At 39.9% G+C, this 18,608-nt stretch overlaps 1 protein-coding gene across 2 annotated transcripts in view; it reads right to left on the bottom strand.

Annotated features, from left to right (window-relative positions):
* Positions 1-1,439: 1,439 nt before the first annotated feature.
* The window catches only part of RHEB (Ras homolog, mTORC1 binding), a 60,507-nt gene continuing 43,338 nt past the window's right edge, over positions 1,440-18,608 (bottom strand). The window contains exons 4-8 of one of the 2 annotated variants that reach the window (XM_067542755.1): positions 17,081-17,163; positions 13,163-13,219; positions 13,013-13,060; positions 11,906-11,987; positions 1,440-1,923 (exon numbers count right to left, since the gene is read on the bottom strand). In XM_067542755.1, the coding sequence (XP_067398856.1) occupies positions 1,831-1,923; positions 11,906-11,987; positions 13,013-13,060; positions 13,163-13,219; positions 17,081-17,163 (363 nt within the window). In that variant the 3' untranslated portion in view covers positions 1,440-1,830. The remainder of the gene's footprint in view (positions 1,924-11,905; positions 11,988-13,012; positions 13,061-13,162; positions 13,220-17,080; positions 17,164-18,608) is intronic. The other variant, XM_067542756.1, reaches the window with a different exon arrangement.

Below are 18,608 nucleotides of genomic sequence, written 5' to 3'. Positions count from 1 at the left end.
TACTAACTTGATTCTGAATAAAGGAAGTGCAGGTTTTCCTGAATGATCAATCTACCCTTTAGTAATCCATATTGTATGGCAGATTTAACATACCTGGTTGAGTTAGGAGTTTAACTCCATACAAAAAATTCAAGTACATGCAGAGTTGAAGCAAAGTTCAGAAACTTGGAACTGGATCTTTTAAGTACAAAGAAACTGAGCAACTTCCTCTTGTTTCCAACTTTGAGGGAGATGAAGAGCCAGGTGAACCATTAAATTAAAGCCAGCATGAATCCAGCTACTTGACATTTAATTGATGACCTACACAGCGGGGTAGAATATCTAAAATATCCTAAGGGAAAGATGCAGTTTATTCAATAGCATGGACTGGGCCATTGCAAGAAACTGATAAGCCTCTGTGAGGAGTTCTTGCAAATGACTCTGCAGATTTTTGGCCACCTTAAGGTTGCCACCCTGTTCTAGATGCAGAAGCCTTGGAAGTTCCCATCCCATTTTTATCCTCACCTTCAAAGAGAGGCCTGATGATAGTGAAAAAATGCATTACAACTGCCCGTCATTCAAAAAACAAGATGGTTTCCCCAATTCAGCCTCCTACAAAACGTCCCCTTTGCTAGACAGGCCTCTCCATCACCACAGTCCCAAACGTATTTAAAGTTTTGTGCCTTCTTTAAAATTATAGTTTTTGAAACTTCCTGGTTATGATTTCTGATATGGCTACAATTAAAAGTTTTCACTTTCCATGGTTCAGGTCAATGATCCTGAACCTTTACAAGAATGGAAATATTTACCTTAACTGGTCATGACTGCTCTGCTATTTGACCCTCTGAAAAGCAGTAGAGATATGAAACCACTCCTTACCCAGGCCAATGGTAGTCTCAGTATGGAAAACGGATATGAAAATGCCATGAATAATGCATGCCAAAAATATTCAAGACACTAGTAATTTCTTGCAAAAGAGCCAGTTTGAGTTTATGACCCAGAATTGCTTCATTATTTAATTTTATTTTGAAAATACTGACCCTAGTGACAAGCCTGTGTAAACAGTTTATAAACAGACCCTTCATTGTAGCTATTTGAGTGGCCTCTACCAAATGAGTCATCTTAAGTGAGAAGAGCAGTGCTGGTAACCGATTATTCTATTTGCACCCTCAGTTCTTTCTCAAGTTAACAGGCAGCAGCATAGTGCATCATCCTTATCAGCTGGTACACACGTTCATCTGAGACTGTAGTCAGCCTTCCAGGAGTTCTGCCAGAGGGTATGTTTCAGATCATTGTAGCAAACAATCTCTGAAAAAGCTAAACAAGTCATTGGCTCCAACATCTCTCTCTACTTGGCCCTGGGAGGCTGGAGGCTGATCAGTTTGTAGGAAAACTGATTTTAAGTTAGTTACATTTATTATATCTTATTTAAAAAACCACCGTTAAACTGAGCCACACAATAAGGTTTGCAGCTATTTTATTTACAAGTATACATTTAACACAAAGAAACACTGATATCCAAGCCTAGTTAGGAGTAGTGTAACAATATGCATTATTTTGATGATTATTCTAACCAACAAACTACACTGAAAAAGTAATGCCAGTAAAATACTTGGTCATAATATTAAGAAATACAATATAAACTGAAAATAGGATTGCTTAAAATTTGAAAATGGAAGTGAAGCCATTTACACAGGAGTCAGAGTTTAACAATCTGAAGGGAAAAGCTCCAACCAACTGTGTATCTTTCAGGTTAACAGAAGAAAAAAAGCATAGTTTATCCTTAAAGATAACAGGCAGTTTGCTTCTTCAAGTAGAATGTATTCTCAGTGTTCAGGTTTTGCAATGGAATTACATTACTGAGCATGAAGACTTTCCTTGTGAAGCTGCCCCATCAATCTTTTCTGCCTCCAAAATTATCCTCCTAAAAACGTCGACGGCTGTCTGTAAAGAGAGGGGAGTGTAATTAGCATGAAGGCTGCAAATACTACTTACTGAGAGACAGCTAATTTGGCATAGTTTTGCTAGCTACTCTATTAGACAAATACATCAAGCCAAGCCTCACACAAATATGGTAGGACTCAGATAAGTAGAAAATGTAGGTATAATTTAAATATTTACCACAGAAAAAAGAAACTCCTTTTGAAAAATGGGCATAACCTACCCAATATACATGCTTGCCTGGAGAAACATTTTCTAAAATATTCTGCAGAGAACAAGCTTTAACTGAACTGTCAAAAACAAACAAAAAGCTAATTACTATAATTCTGCTTTGTATTGTAAGCATTTTGAATGGCAAGTAAGTGCTCAATGACAATATTGAAAGCTTAGATACTCTGCCTCTCCAAAGACAATAGGCAAGTATAAATTGATTGACATACTCCAAGCAATCCCGCTATAATTCAGACGAGAAACAAACATTATCTTTGTAAAGCACCAAGTAGTTTAACATCAAAAGGAGAGGAAAAAAAGAAGGTAATTCCAGCAAACTAAAAACGAGTTCAGTTGAAGGTTGATTTTAAGTGGCTTGGGTCCTTTAGTCATACACAGTGAATGTTCCTACATTATTAGTGCCCATATTTACATTTTACTGCAGTGACTACTACCATAAGATGCTGCCTAGTTTACAAGTAATGTCTGAGATGAGATGTCCTCTTCAGTTCTACCTGGATGGGGCAATAGTCTGATAACCTGCTGCAGGAAAATGCTCCAGAGATAACAGAAGAAAGTTGAATTTCAAGAAAATAAAGTAAGTATTTCAAACCAAACTGGTATCTAATTTTAACCAAAATCTTTTGAGGAGAGTTAATGTGAGCAGATAAACCGTAAGTATTTTGACAGGGTCAGGGCTTACATTGTACATATGAAACCTCAAACTGCAAAACAGTAAACATTAACATAGGGTGGTTGCATGCAATCATGTTATAAACTTGCTACTTCCGTATATAGTTGAGGGAAAAAAATCCAGAATCCCCTTAAAGCACAAAATCTGTTCAAATTAACTGTGTATACATCCTTGTATACACCCCTTCAGCAGATAAGAGTAACTGCTGTTCTCTGAGCAGGAATAATCTTTCAGTTATTGATTCCTTAGAACGCCTTGCTGGACCCTCCCCTTGCTAGACTGAACATGCTTAGGTACAGTAATCACTGGGTAATGTTTTTCAATCTACTTGATGCTCTACTCTCTCAGATCAAAGTTGGGAGGGACCATCCTGTTCTGTGCTTTGGCCCCACCATCCAGCTGTGGGGAGGACCCACATTGTTATTCTACCATAGGTTAGATGGAGCATTCCATTGCATCTTCTAGGGGGGGTGCACTTTGTATGGTTAGACTGCAGACTCCAGAGGGAATAGGTTGCTGTGTTTCTTACATATTTTGCAAGAGTCATCATTTCATTAAATATTCCTTTCTACATCATCATCCTAAAGCCAATTGTAATGCTGAATTCTTCATCTTGGGTTTCTGATAATAGCACTGATCAAGTTAAAGACAGACATTGTTATTTTAACTAGGGAAGCATGATCAAAAGCTAGGATAGCCTAAAATTGACACACAGGGAGATACAAGTTTCATTACCATTATAATTTCACAAGCACCAAGTTCAGTTTGTATTAAAAGGAAAAGATACATTCACTTCCATATAACATGGAGAACGAGAATTGGAAGAAGCTGGTGCAAGTCTATAATTTGTTTAAAATAAGCATGCTGAAAAGCACAGTGTGTGGCATTGTGTGTTCTGACCTCCAGGTCAGACTGATGTTATTTCTCCAGTAAGGTACAATTTTTAACTGTCTCACTTCCAAATGAGTTCCACTGGACTCAAACAGCCACACAACAATCTTAAAGTAATTATAGTAAGATCATAGTAGATTGAAGACTATGTATAGCATTTCTCATATTTAATACCCCATGTGTGGTGTATGGTCTCAGGAACCATCAAAATACTATTCATCAATACAATTTTCCATGCAATCCAAAGGCAAACTGACATAAGTGGCTGATTAGTCAAATTACACAATACATTTCCTGTGCAAATTATATTTTAGCAGAGTCCTGGACAGGATTACAGATCCCATCAACTAGCTCCTGCTGATAAGTTTTCCTCAGGTGACAACTCAAAGGAAAAATCTAGTCTGACATGCCGTACACGGAGCACTTCTATAAACAGTTGAAATTTTAATAGTTTGGCTTCTGTAGACAAGTATTCTATACACACCTAACTGGAAACAGCTTTTTTTTTTTTTAAAGCGCTTATTCTGTCAAGTGAGAAGAGGCTGTATGTCATTTCTCAGAGGGACTGTTCATCTGGGCCACTCACCAAGATGCAAGTGGCCAATTAATACATTTCACAGAAAACATGGGATTTTAAGTTTTAATTAGATACATGCATTCTTTATGGATCTACAAAAAAAGATCAAGCATCTGTTTTCAAGCTGTTAAATCCTCTCAGCAAAACAAGGTCATGAGACCAAGACAGGGGCCACTGCAGCATGATCAATACAGTCTTCATTGGGAACCACGCCACAGGGGTATTGTGATGCTGTTCAACACGTTTGGCCAGGTCTATACTACAGACTTTTGTGAGGAGCTGGATAAATTGTACTGGCAAGAGCAGAGTTCAGCTAACCAAAGCTGCATTGACACTAAGAGCACTTGCCAGTATAGTATACAGATATGGCTATACCAGCAAAGTGCTCCTAAGTATAGATCTGGCCTTTGATAGTTTGATGACTGATGTCAGTGGTGTTCAGAAATTACTGAGCTCTGGTCAGCCATTTGACTGTTTTGGCATCCTTCTAGACTTGAGTTTTTTCAAATTGAGGACAGCCCAGCAAATACTAGTAGTCAGCATTAAATCCAAACCTTGTGTATAATCAAGTCTACAGAAAAAGGTATTTCTACCTAATCTGACATAAGTACTACATTTAAGTCTGTTTGCTCTTCCTCTTTTACTAATATACTGATCATAGAACAATTGTATAGCCTAATTATGGAAATTTAAAGCTACTGAGAACACCATAAAGCATAGTTATTGGAATTCATGTTCTGCATTTAGGCTTGTGTGAAATGTTTTGGCTGGGTACGCAGTGTGAGTGTGTATGTGCAAGCGCGGCATACCACCATTTTTTAAAATATAATTTCAGTGGATAGATTTTAAATAATTTTTATCAATTTAAGTTTTCACAGTTGCATTAAATTATGGGATGGTCTGTCAATTTAATGACAGTAAACATTGAGATTGGAAAAGTTAAGGTTTTATAATTCTTAAAACCAACTGTCAACTTCACATCAAAATATACAAAGTAAATATCCTTAAATCAAATTGGTAAGTTTCCAAGCAGTTTTTTTTTGTTTTTGTTTTAAACTTTGCGTATCTGGATATTTTGATCATCAATGGAAATGTTTTTGTGGGGGTGTGTGTATGGTGAAAGATGTCTACTGACATTTACCAATACAAATCTAATCCCTCCAAGCCTTCTTATGACTACTAACAAGGTACCACACAGAGCTCACTTGACACCTCTTGCACGGTTCCATTAAAAATACCAACTTGCCTTTCCCTGGCATAGTAAGATCAAGAGATGCGGTCAGTGTGCAGGTCTGACCTCTGTACTACAAAAAATTCTCTTCAATGAGTACAGGATGCCTCACAGCACTAGAGCATGCTAGAATCTGGATTCATTTGTTACTTTGCCATATAAACTCTTAATGTGTTTCAGTACAAGGGCATTTTACATCTTCCAAAGAGGAGAAGGAAAGGAAGCACTGGAATGAGACAGAAGATAAGGAAAGGAATACAGCTGGACTTCGGACACAATGGAACATCTGTCATATTGTATTTCAAGCTTGGTGTTTAGCTACAGGGGCAGACTTCTTCAGGCTCTTGTTGGGCAGTCCTAGAAGCACTCTGACCGCAGTTGGCAACTAGAGATGTATTTCCAAGTTCTTTGATTCTAGCTCTCAGCAAGCGGAGTGCGCAGTGGTCATATGGAAGTGGGCTCAAGGAGCCACATCTAAGCTTGCCATCATGGAATCGAGTACCTATAAGCAATCCTAGATGTTGCTACCTGCAATTACAGTTGGGAATTACAACTTTAGATACTTGTTCTGCCCATGCTGTCTCGAACTGGATTCCTAAGTAGGCACAGCTGAGACTGAGATAAAACTCCAGTTTGTGATACAACTATGGCTCTCCAGAAAGCAATCTACTGCAGCAATAGTTTTCTTTGCCTGGTGTTCTCTTTCCTTTCAAGCCAATCATCCAAGGTTGCTACAAAGTTGGTCAATGTTCTTGGTGCTGTTCCTGGCGGCCCAAATGGGAGACCTTTGCCCTAATTGCGATAGCCCCAGCACTGCAAAATACTGAATAACTGATGTGAAGGCCATATTGGGGTGCAAAGATCTAGGCAACAAACTGTCCCCACTTGTCGGGGGTGGGAGGGACCAACAGGATGGCCTAGATTTTCAGCAGATGGTCCGCAGTTTTTTGGAAAAACGTTTGTGGGACTGGAGCAGCAGAACTGAATGAAGTCTAACCTTTGATATCTGATCAACTGGCCACTTCAGCCAGAGGGACCTCCTGGCTGCGATGGAGATCCTTGTTCTTGAAAAGGTCCTGATGTTAAGTAGCCTCTGCTATAAAACACAACTCTAGATGGCAGTTTTTAAACCTGCTCTGTTCTTCCCTGGTTTTGAATGACCTGGACAGGCTTTGGAGCCATCTGAGTTCTATCTTAGAGAAATATGTAATGTGTGAGACAGCTTGAGAAGAGTTGCCTGACAATTTAAATGCTCTTTTCAACACAGATTCAACATCTGCTGAGCTTCTCTTTAAAAGGAAGTGCCTCTAGCAGGTATTGTCATCTTCTTTTCCATCTGGGAGATTGCCACATTCACTTGATTTTCAATAAGTATCTCAGGATCCCTTTGCTTTGTATTACAGGAATTTGGGGTATTTCCATTCTCTGGCTACCATGCCTGATGTGCAGGTGGACAAGTAGCTGTTTCAGGACCCTGCAAGAACTCCATGGGAGGAAATCTATGGAAACTGGATCAGTTAGATCCTTCTACTGGAAAAGGAAGAGACAAGTTCCTTCTGTGCCTAAGGCTCATTTCCTTAGCTGTAGGAAGACCTTCAACTCCAGATTTATAGAATCTGGGTAGTCCTCTAAGGAGGAAGATTATCTTCCCACTTGCAGGAAAGCTAAGAGAGGATGGAACATGGTCATGGTCCAGTCCCAATAGTCAGGGTGCTGGTACTATCATGGCCAGAAAACAGCAGCTGGAGAATACCAGAAGGCAAGTGTTGGGAGACTTCCTGCTCCTCAGGACGCTCCCTTTGTCCATGCAAGAACAGCAAACTTTGCTCCTAAGCTAGAGGAAACCTCTGCCTTCTGAACTAGGCGGGGCTTAAAATCAGGGAAGAGAATCTTGGCTCCTCAGAAGGGGTCCCTATCCCAGAGGTTTCCTGGTGCCAGTGTGTGATCTCTCTCAAGAGGAGGAAGTGTCTCCAGAACCAGTAGGGTAGTCTTAGATGGTTGCAACCTTCTCTCTTACCTTTCATCTTCCTTCCCAAAGAGTGCAAATCACATCCCCAGTAGCTGCCTACACTACAAGGCGTAGCTGTCCCAGCTTTGGCTTTTGGAGTATTTGTGGGAGTCAGATCTCCTGAGCCCCTTGGCATGCTAGACAGAGTAATTCTCTGATAGCAGCCAGAGACAGCCACACAGTGTGGGTATCAGTCTTAAAAAGATTTGTGGAGTCTGATCCTTCTCTGTTCAGGCTTTACTGACTAGCAAATGTACTGACCTCTCCCCTTCTTTCAAACCTATTGGATTTACCATGCATATTGTATAGAAAGAATGACCTCACCGATATGGCTGTATACTTCCCCCATCTCATGGAAAGGAGCTATACTCAAACATCTGGACTGATAGAGGATTAGAAGAGATCAACTACATCTGATGTTTAAGGATCTTTTTATTACTGACCTTGGCACAAAAAGTGGGAATGTCCTAATAAAGTTTGCGAATTACAAAGTTGGGTAGTATTGCCAATACAGAAAAGGATCAGGATATCATACAGGAAGATCTGGATGACCTTGTAAACTGGAGTAATAGAAACAGGATGAAATTTAACAGTGGAAAGTGCAAGGTCATGCATTTAGGGACTAACAACAAGAATTTCTGCTATAAGCTGCGGATGTATCAGTTGGAAGTGACAGAAGGACCAGGGCATACTGGTTGATCACAGGACGACTAGGAGCCGCCAATGTGATGTGGCTGTGAAAAAAGCTAATGCAGTCCTTGGTTACATCAGACAAGGTATTTCCAGTAGAGACAGGGAGATGTTAGTACCATTATACAAGGCGCTGGTGAGGCCTCATGTGGAATACTCTGTGCAGTTCTGGTCCCTCATGTTTAAGAGGGGTGAATTCAAACTGGAACAGGTGAAGAAAAGGGCTATTAGGATGATCCACGGAATGGAAAACCTGCCTGAGTCGCCTCTCACAAAAGAGCGTGGCTTATTTAGCCTAACCCAAAGAAGGTTGAGGGGAGATATGATTACTCTTTATAAATACATCAGGAATAAATACCAGGGAAGGAGAGCAATTATTTATATTCATTAGTTCTTGTGTCCACACTGGCACTAAACTTAAACTGGCCATCGGGAAATTTAGACTTGAAATTAGAAGAAGAAATTTTCCCCCAGAGCAGATTGGCAAAGGCTCTGGGGTTTTTTTTACCTTCTTCTGTAGCATAGGGCACGGCTCACTTGCTAGTGGATTTTCTGTACCTTAAACCATGATTTGAGACTTTAAAGACTAACTTACTCATAGGTTAGAGGTTTATTACAGGAGTGGGTGGGTAAGGTTCTGTAGCCTGTATTGTGCAGGATGTCAGACTAGATAATCATATTGGTCCCCTTCTGACCTGAGAGTTTGAGACCTGCATTAGATTATGCCAGTATCAATGATTAAAATCAAGAAAAAGTCTCCAGTTAAGTTTACTATATTATCCTTGACATAAATCATGTCCAGTTACCTTTATATTGGCATGATCTTTTGTACCAACTTAAGTGTTAGGTACTCACTGCCGTTTGGAAGCACTAATTATAAACAGAATTTTTGCAGGATTTTGTAAGATTTGTACAATCAGTTTTCTTTAGCCCAGCAGAAATTGGATTTTCCTGACTCTTCACTGCCAGCAGCACAAGTTCTAGCAATTACAAGCATGAAAGAATAAGAGAGGTATGTTTTTAGCAGGAAACAAGCTTCTACCTTGCAGGACTGTCTGTTTGGTTGCACAGAGAACTTCAGGACAGCTACAGATTTGATTCCTAATTTTAGACAGAGGGTGCTAATGAAATTTCTGCCATCATAAGGGTCAGCCTGGAGCCTCATTCTTCATTAGAAACCCATCTGATACTTGTTCCTCTGACTCCATCATGAGCCTGGATTCCGTAAGGCAAAAGTTTCACCAGCAACATAAATATCAATTTTACTTGTTACAATTAAAGTTGAGTATGAACATGTTGGTAAACCCACAGTCAGTTAAAATGAACCAGGGAAGAGATAAAGGAATATCACAGATTAAGCACTATGTGCAGCCATGAAAATGGAACCGCCTCTTCCCCCCCCCCCACACTCAACTTGCAGGTACTCTACAAGGAAGAGCCTGCAATGGGAGGAAAATGGCATGTCACCCCCACCACTGCTAGCTCTTCCTCTGCTTGCAGCAGACAGATATCCTGACACTGAAGGCTTCCACCCAGGCATTGGTGTTGATTTGCTGTCTGCCACCAAGGGTGGCAGGGACCCCTGGCTCCAAGCCACCGCAGGCTGCGGGGACTCTGTAGTTCCCAGCTGCCACAGGCAGCCCCGCAGCCATGAGCTGGGGTGGTGGTGAGGGGACACCAGAGCCCCAAGCCGTGGTGGGGAACCCCAGTCATACTGACTCCTGTAGCTCCCAGATGCCCCAGGACCCCCCAGAACTCCTAGCCTCTACCAGGGACCCTGCAGCCCTGATCTGCCTTGCTTCAGCAGTGTACTGCAGAGACATCACCCACAGCTGAGGTTGATGGGAGCAGTGATTGCTGCACCCTTCCACTTCTGTAGTGGGGCTCTCATCCTCCCCCCCCCCCGCCGTCGGGCATTTGGTCAGCCCCTCCCCCTCATTATTTTTAGTAAAAGTCAGACAGGTCATGGACAATACACAAAAATTCATGGAAGCCATAACCTGTCTGACTTTTACTAAAAATAACCGTGACAAAATCTTAACCTTAATTATAAGGAACAGCCAGCATAGATTTTGACAAGGTTACTGGCCTGGAGGATACGGCAAAGCAATAGCCATGATATAGCATGATTTTAATAAGGCTTTAAACAGTCCCATATGATATTTTCAAATGTGGGCTACATAAAATTACTATAAGGTAGGTACACAACTGGCTGAAAAACCATACTCAAGAAGTAGTAATCAGTGGTTCCTTATCCAACTGGGAGGGCATATTTAGTGAGGTCCCCCACAGGTGTCTGCATTAATAACTTGGATAATAGAGTGGAGAGTAGGTTTATATAAAGTTGGATGACACCAAACTGGGAGAAGTTGCCAGAACTTTGGAGGACAAGATTAGAAGTCAAGGCTGTTTTGAAAAGTTAGAGAATTGGTCTGAAGTCACAGCAAGAAGAAATTCAATAAAGAGAAGTGCAAAGTAGTACATTTAGGAAGGAAAAAAAAAAATCAAATGCACAACTACAAAATGGGGGCAGTATTGCTGAAAAGGATGTAGGGATTACAGTGGATAAACAGAATCTGAATCAAGGTGATGTAGTTGCAAAAAGGAGTGATATTCTGGGATGTATTAACAGGAATGTACTATGCAAGACAAGGGGAATAATTGTCATGCTCTACTTGGCTCCGGTGAGGCCACAGCTGGGGTATTATGTCCAGTCTGGGTGCCACACTTTAAGATAGACAGACAAATTGGAGAGAGTCCAGACAAGTGATAAAATATTTAGGAAGCTTAGCCTATAAAGAAAGGTTAAAAAACTAGGTGTTTATCTTGAGAAAAGATGACTGAAGTGTGGGGGAGGGAACCTGATTAGTCTTCAAGTGTGTTAAGGACTGTTAAAGAGGACAGTGATCAACTGTTCTCCAAGTCCACTGAAGGTAGGACAAGAAATGGGCTAAATATGAAGCAAGGAATATATAGTTTATATATTAGGAAAACCTTTCTAGCTACAAGGGTAGTTAAGTTCCAAGAGAGGCTGTGGAATCCCCATTGCTGGAGGTTTTTAAAAACAGGTTGGACAAACACCTGTCAGGGATGGTCTACGATTACTTGGTCCTGCTTCAGCACAGGGGGCTGGACTTTATAATCTCTCAAAGTCCCTTCCATCCCTACATTTCTATGAAATAGTGGGATGTATTCAGGAGGTAAATAAAGAACAATACACCAACAAGGAATAGTGTTAGGTTAGAATTAAATCAAATCAGCTAATTTCTCACCACTTCAAAACAATGGTAACATTTACAATGTTTCCTGATTATATTTGGTCAGATTGTGGCCATCCATCCATTAACACAGCCCCCATCACAACATTTGAGACCCTCCTCGGTATTTATGATTGTGAGGTAGGGAAACATTACTCCTATTTCAGAGGGAATGGAAGCATGCTAGCAGAACCTGGAAATGAACCCAAATCCAAGAGCTGGCTTCTCGGTGACTTATTGGACAAGCATGCACACATGGAGTTCAAAATGCAATCATTTCACTTTCTATTGCCAATACCCAGCTATGCAGCATATTGTAGTTTTCTCCCCATTGCTGTGAGGTGCATGTACAGACATTTAAAGATTATTTGATACTGAATGCCACTATTTAAAATACAGTGTATCAAAGTGAATGCTAATGGGTTACCTGATTTTCTTTAGCAGATGATTCCAAGAAAGCTGCATTCCAGGATTCTGCTAAAGCTTTCCCTTCTTCATAGCTGATCACCCTAATCAAATAAAAGACAATATAAACCAGTGGTTCCCAACCTTTTTAGCTCGAGGGTCACAGATATAATTTTTATAACCCTGAAGGGCCACCAGTCTCTGCCAGCAGCCCCTCCTTTCCCTCCACTGTAGCCAGTGGAAAGGAGTTCAGCAAGGAGGATCTCCCATCCCCTGGCTGCAGCAGGGAACCCTGCACTCCACCTGGGTCCTTAGGCAGTGGCTCCCTCCTGCAGCCAGGGGGACGGAAGATCAGTGCTCCCCTCCCTCTGGCTCCAGCAGGGACCCAGCACTTAGTGACCCAGGCAGAGCACTTTGCCATGCTCCCTGTTACAGCCAAGGGGAGAGGAGTGCTGATCTCCCCGGCTTTTGGCTGCAGCAAGGAGCCTGCACCGTCTTTCAGCCCCACGGCAACATGCTCCGCCTGGGTTCTCAGGCAGCAGCAGCTCTCTTCTGCAGCCAGTGGGAGGGGAGCGCGGGCCACTTTTGGCCCACGGGCCAAGGGTTGGGAACCACTGATATAAACTATTATAGCAACGAGAAGAATGGCCAGTGGAGAAGTTAGAGAATTCACTGTAAAAAACTGCAGTTACTTCCCTGGAGTACTTCATGCTCTATGCAATATAAACATCTCAAAGTAAAATTTGGGTCTTGCGATACTTAACTATTTTCCATTTTTACTATATTTGTACTATATTTACTATATAGTATCGCCATTTTATATAGTGTTTTAAAGTTATCACAACATTCCTATGAAGCGGTTAAGTGACTTACCCCAAAGTGAGAGCCAGGGTTAGAATTCAGTAGTTCCTGACTCTCAGTTCTATACTCAGTCCACAGTACCTTAGTTATGACAACTTTGTTTACTTTAAAATTAGGTTAGCTTATGCTAACTTTTTAGCTATGGAAAATTATGTACCATAATTTAGTTCCCAAGAAGAAAATTGCATCGGAATGGTTACAAGTGATGTTGCAACAAAGAACTGTTATGATATCTTAAGTTTTTCAGAAAAATATTGTATTTACATACCGTTCCATATGCAGGTCTTTTTTATTTCCAACCAGCATAATAGGTATTCTGTGAAAAAAGTGAACCATTTTAGAACAGCTGTTCTAGCATACTGAACAATGTACTAGTAATATACCTGCAATGAAATGAGATGAAAGTGTTACTACTTACTGGACTTTTCCCACCATATCCAATAACTTGCCATGGATAACTTTAATCACTTCAAAACTGCAAAATAAAGGGATGAAATCACACATGCACTCTGATGTTTAGCCTCAATACCGAATACACAAGCAATTAATTCCACCTGTAGATTGTTTGTATTTAAGCTTTATTCTCTCTTTAGCTGTAAAGCAACAGAAATGCTATAAATGTGTTACTGATTTCTGTACAAAAAGATGGGGCCAGAACTCCATAAATACTATTTCATCTAACATTTTTACTTGTCTTATATACTTGGCTTCCCTTTTGTTAAAGGGCACAGCATGTGTATTAATCAAGATGGTGAAGTCATGTTTTAAGCATCATTTGGAAGTTTGAGGCATCTACTTGGATTGTAGGTACACATTAGGCAGAACATGTAGGAAGTCTGGGTAGGAAGTTTAAATTTAAAGTACAGCTTCAAAGCAAACCAGCACTAAGAGGGAAGGTGCAATAGAATTACAAAGCATGCATTGCTTTCCTGAAATTCATAGTACTTCTTTCCATTTTAAATTGAGATTGCGTTTTGTCCCAAAATTAAAATAGAATCCAAATATTTTCATTCAGAATTTATACACTTGAAAATGAAGAAAAAAGCCTGAACTGTGACTTTCCAAGTCAACAGAAGCAGAAACTGAGCTGTCAGGTGGTATGAGAAACATTACTTGTTCAGACACTACAGTTATGGGTGCTAATACAAAGTCTGTACACAAAAAGACTTGAGTGACTAAGGCCAGAAGCAATACTGTGAGATGCCAGGAAGCCTCAAACCTAGCTAACTTAATGGGTATTGGACTTTAATATGATGCAGAATAAGCAAGTTGTAAACAAATGAAGCCAATGAAGTGCAATGGCAACCATTCTTATTACATTTGGAATAATTGAGCTATTAAAGAGACTGACAGACAACTCTGATCAATAACAAACAGGGACATCATGTACAAACCTGGACTGGACCAAAATATTGCAATTAAAAAGTTATTTGTAGGATAGGTAGGGCAGGTTCTGACTTTGAAAACTGATTATTGCCATAGGCAGTGTGCTCATTTACGTGGCATTTTAATCAGAGCTCCAATTCCAAGGGCCTGATTCTTCAAGCACATCTTTGGATTGAATATATGCTACACAGACAGATTTTCTCCCTGCACATGACTGGTCTAATCTGAATGAAGAGACCAGCCTGGTGTCAAATGGGTCAAGAATCAGGGTCCACAAAAGTAGCCTAAAGCCATCTTTGCCTCTGTTCCCACACAGCTGACCCCAAGGCAGACTATAGCTCAACCTCACTATAGAGTCTGACTACAGGTATGCAATCTCAAGCCTAAATCAGTGAAGACTGTAGACAAATGGGAGGAGATTGTAAAAGTCAATGAAAATATAAAACATGGAAGTACAGAGACAGTGAACTCTGGTCCATTATAAGAATCATTAAACAATTGCCAGTAAAACCAAAATAGCATCAATGGACCAGACTGCATTACACATCATCACTTCATCTTTCCTACTTTATGAAGAGATTTCATATATTAACAAGTGGAATTAACTAAGTTTGAGCTATTCACATTTAAGACAATGTAACTGTAGGACCACAATTTATTCTCCATAGGCTGACAGTAACTGAGGATTCATTAAGGAGGTACAAACTTGGTTAGAAGGCATGTTATTGCTCACTAGAGGAAAGATAACCCAAGAATGCACAGACCACCAGCAAAAGGCAACACACAATACAAAGTAATGGAATCTACTTTGTGATACAAATTAGGAATTTAAGTAAACCAGAGCGCGAAACCTTCAATAACCTCTATTGTGAGCAAGTTTAAGACTGGTTAGAAAAGTAGGACACTGTTTAGTTCTTCAGGAGTGTTTTTATGAAGTCCCATTTGACAAAACACTGCACTTGAGTTATTCAATATAGAAGAGTTTTTTTTAAAATGGATTTTGCGCAAGGAGCTGTCACAAAAGTGGGAAAAAACAACAAGCTGGTGTCCTATCATATCAGTACTTAAATGTTCAGTTCTTAAGTCACTATATGTCCTATATGAACCACAAACAGTAACTGGCAAGCAAGCAGAAAACAAATCAAAGCCTCTTTGGTTTTCAGAATACCTAGACAATTGGGGTGTAGAGTTGCAAGATATGCTCTACTGCTATGTAGGTATAGACCCAGGGCAGTCTGAATACATTCTGCAGTTCTTTGCTAAGCCAACACTAGAATTTACACAGTGGCATCCCAACAGTTGTCATGCAGGACAAGCTTCTATTTTTCATCTGACTGCAGCACTATGTAAGAGAACAGGAGCCAGACTTAAAGAATTAAATCCTCTAATTACTACAGATCAGGTATAGGACAATCAGAAGCTTCCAGGCCACCAATGTGCCTCAACTCTGGTTGAAAGGTAGTAACTCTAGCAGCAAAGATCCAGCCTTTGTTGCTATTACAGCATTGTCCCTGGGTGAAACTACAAATAAGGGAACTTCACATCTTCAGTACACAGATGTGGCCAATTGTCCACTTCAAAGTGGACTGAGGTTGAGACCACCAACTCATTTTACTTAGGCCCATGCTACCAGCCAAGCCCAGATCTGAACTAGTGACTAAGAAGATGGAAGACTCCATGTGCCCCATAAATCCCCAGGTTTTCAAATATTGTCTTGAAATTAAGTCAGAGTACCTCCCCCAGGAGAGAATGTTATCACCAAGTATGTCTTGTTTATGATTGCTGTTCAGCACCATGAGTTCTTACATGGGGCTGCTTTATCATAATTATTTCACACTGTCATAAGACTCAATTCTTACCTTCATCATGTATTACTGTGAAAGATCCTGTAAGTAGCGACAGAAGCATCTGTCTAACCCATATGCTCCCTTTAACATTATTCCTCAATACTACAAAATGTTATATTTGTTTCATTAGGTAGATCTGAGCAAGTTACTCTGCATATACTTTATGTATTAAGATAGCAAGCAACCATAAAAGCATTTAAGCAGCCCAGTAGAGTTCAGATTAGGACAAATGTGCTCCTCACTCCAGTACCCATCAAGAATGCAAGCAACTGTTTTCTTTCCAAGTGCCCCTATGTGCTGAAGAGGAAGAGAGGCCACTCAGTACCTTCTGTTATTAAACTTGAAGGTTCTTAGATTAGTTTCTTTATGTAAGCTACTAAATAAGTATAATGTTTTTAAAGTGCTAACTCTTCCTTTTCCACTGGTATGCTCTAGATGCTGTACAAGGTAACTTTAAAAGAAATCCTGCTGCTAAAACACACCAAATTTATACAAATAAAACAATCTAGGGGTCCAAAAAAGGAAGGAAATTAATAGAATATGGTGCCAATGACGGTGTTTATGTCGATGTAACTTATATCACTCAAGTGACATAAGTTATGCCAACATAAGCTGTAGTGTAGACATGGTCTAAATTTATAAGGCTAAGAGCAAAGAGAATCAACAATATGGTTCAACAGATGATTTCTGACCCAAGGAGAAAAGTCAGCAAGCATGCATTGCTGTTACTATTCTTGGTCATGTTTCAGTTTATTTATGCCTCTTTGTATACAGATACCTCAGTGTGGAGCACTAGGAATACTTAAGCTTAATCAACTTCTTACTCAAAGCTCAGAATCCATATACAACTGCTTTGGTTATATCTTTACTTGCCTACCAATACTGTAGTTTGCAAGATGTTTAGGTACATTAAAGATTTTATTTTCAGAACGCTATTGTGAGAAGAAGTGTTACTCCCATTTTACTAAGGGGAAAATGGAGGCAGAGATTAAAGATTTGTCCAAGGGCATACAGGGAGTCGATGGCAAAGCCAAGTATTGAAACCACCTGAGTCTGAGGCCAGTAGCTAACTCAAAAACATACACACAAAGAGGAACTATTACCTTTTTATTGATGTGACTGAATAAACAAGAATGTAGCCATTAATGTCTATGGAGTATGTCTGAGGAAATATGGAGTATTCATCCTGTGGAAGGAAAATGGTATTTTAAAAAATAGTTATTGCCAAAAAAGTCAGAATCTTGGTGACAGATCACCAGCAGTTTTAAACACAGACCATATTTATAAGACATGAATTGCAAGACCACCATTTGCAGAGATTTAAAACAATGTCAATACAGGTAAATCAAACTTTTTGGCAGGCATTTTGGTGGAGGCTGCTTATTCCTTAAGGATTACATAATGGACATTCAGAAGAAGTCAAGTAAATTGGGGATAAGAAGCAGACTTAAAGCTCTACATTAAAAAATTTTTTTTAAACAGACAATATATGCTGAACAAAAACAAAGAATTTCAAAATTTCCCACAAAATGAAATTAAGATCGAAACAAAACATTCACCTGAAACAATTTTGAATTATATTTTCTTATACTGTAAAATAAATAATTAAAATATCAAAACTATTCCATTCCAAAAAGTATCAAAATGGAATTATCAAAATGCTTACTTCATGTCTCTCCCCCACCACTCAAAATTTTTTAAAAATAGACATGTTGGAAAAATTTTGATCACCTCTAAATTCTAAATAAATGTTGTTCTGATGCTAGATTTAGAGTTTAAAGTTAAGTTAAAACACTTTTAAAGTTTAGTTTAATACACTTCAGCTCTTGGCAGGTTTGTCAGTCAATCCAATTGCTCAGATTGTTCACTTTCATATGTCGTCAGCCTAGATGGCTGACAAGAACCTTCCTTCCCACTTCCCTAATGCACAAGTGGGAAAGGTCCCTTATAATCTAGTCCTCCTTCACCTTTACAACATTCTAGCAAAGTGAAGCTAGCTAGGACTTGTTTTCACTTTGTTTCTCATATTCAGCTCTAGTGGGAAGCAAAGCCCCTACCATTGCTCGAGTATCAGGTAAGTGTGTAATCTGGTTACTGACTTTCTTGCACACACTATAGAAGTGATCCAAGCCATTTATTTTACAAAGACGGTGGATGTGCAAACGAAGCATTAGACTATACTTGGAATTCCACAGCATTTCCATCACCTGGAATTGAATTATCACCTCCTCACCCCCAACCTCTAGACCTCTTAACCAAGGCTCTTGTTTTCACAGTACTCTCACCATCAGCCCTCCACTTCACCACCTCCCTACAGCTTTCAGTACCAAAACAAATCTCTGCTGTACTGAGATTTGTAATCTCAACCCTCTCTTTCTAATTCACACTTCCACAACTCTGTTTGGCTGTCTGCTTTTTAGAGATGCTTTTTGGAATTATACAGTTAACATTTAAAAAGTTTGCCAAGTAACAACATAATGTGGCCCTGGAAATGTTTAAAATCATCCACCCAGGATGGACGAAGAGGCATGATTGCTTCATCAGGAGATTGACGTTAGTCAATGAGTCTGAAGGGACCAATATGATCTAGTCTGACCTCCTGACATTGTAGGCCACAGAACCTCACCCACC

The sequence above is a fragment of the Emydura macquarii genome, unplaced genomic scaffold (genome assembly GCF_026122565.2).
Source record: "Emydura macquarii macquarii isolate MOO-44397 ecotype Brisbane River unplaced genomic scaffold, CSIRO-AGI_Emac_v2 contig_719, whole genome shotgun sequence".
Lineage (NCBI taxonomy): Eukaryota > Metazoa > Chordata > Testudines > Chelidae > Emydura > Emydura macquarii.
The sequence above is the reverse complement of the archived record's forward strand: the minus strand, read 5'-3'. Positions and strand labels throughout refer to the sequence as shown.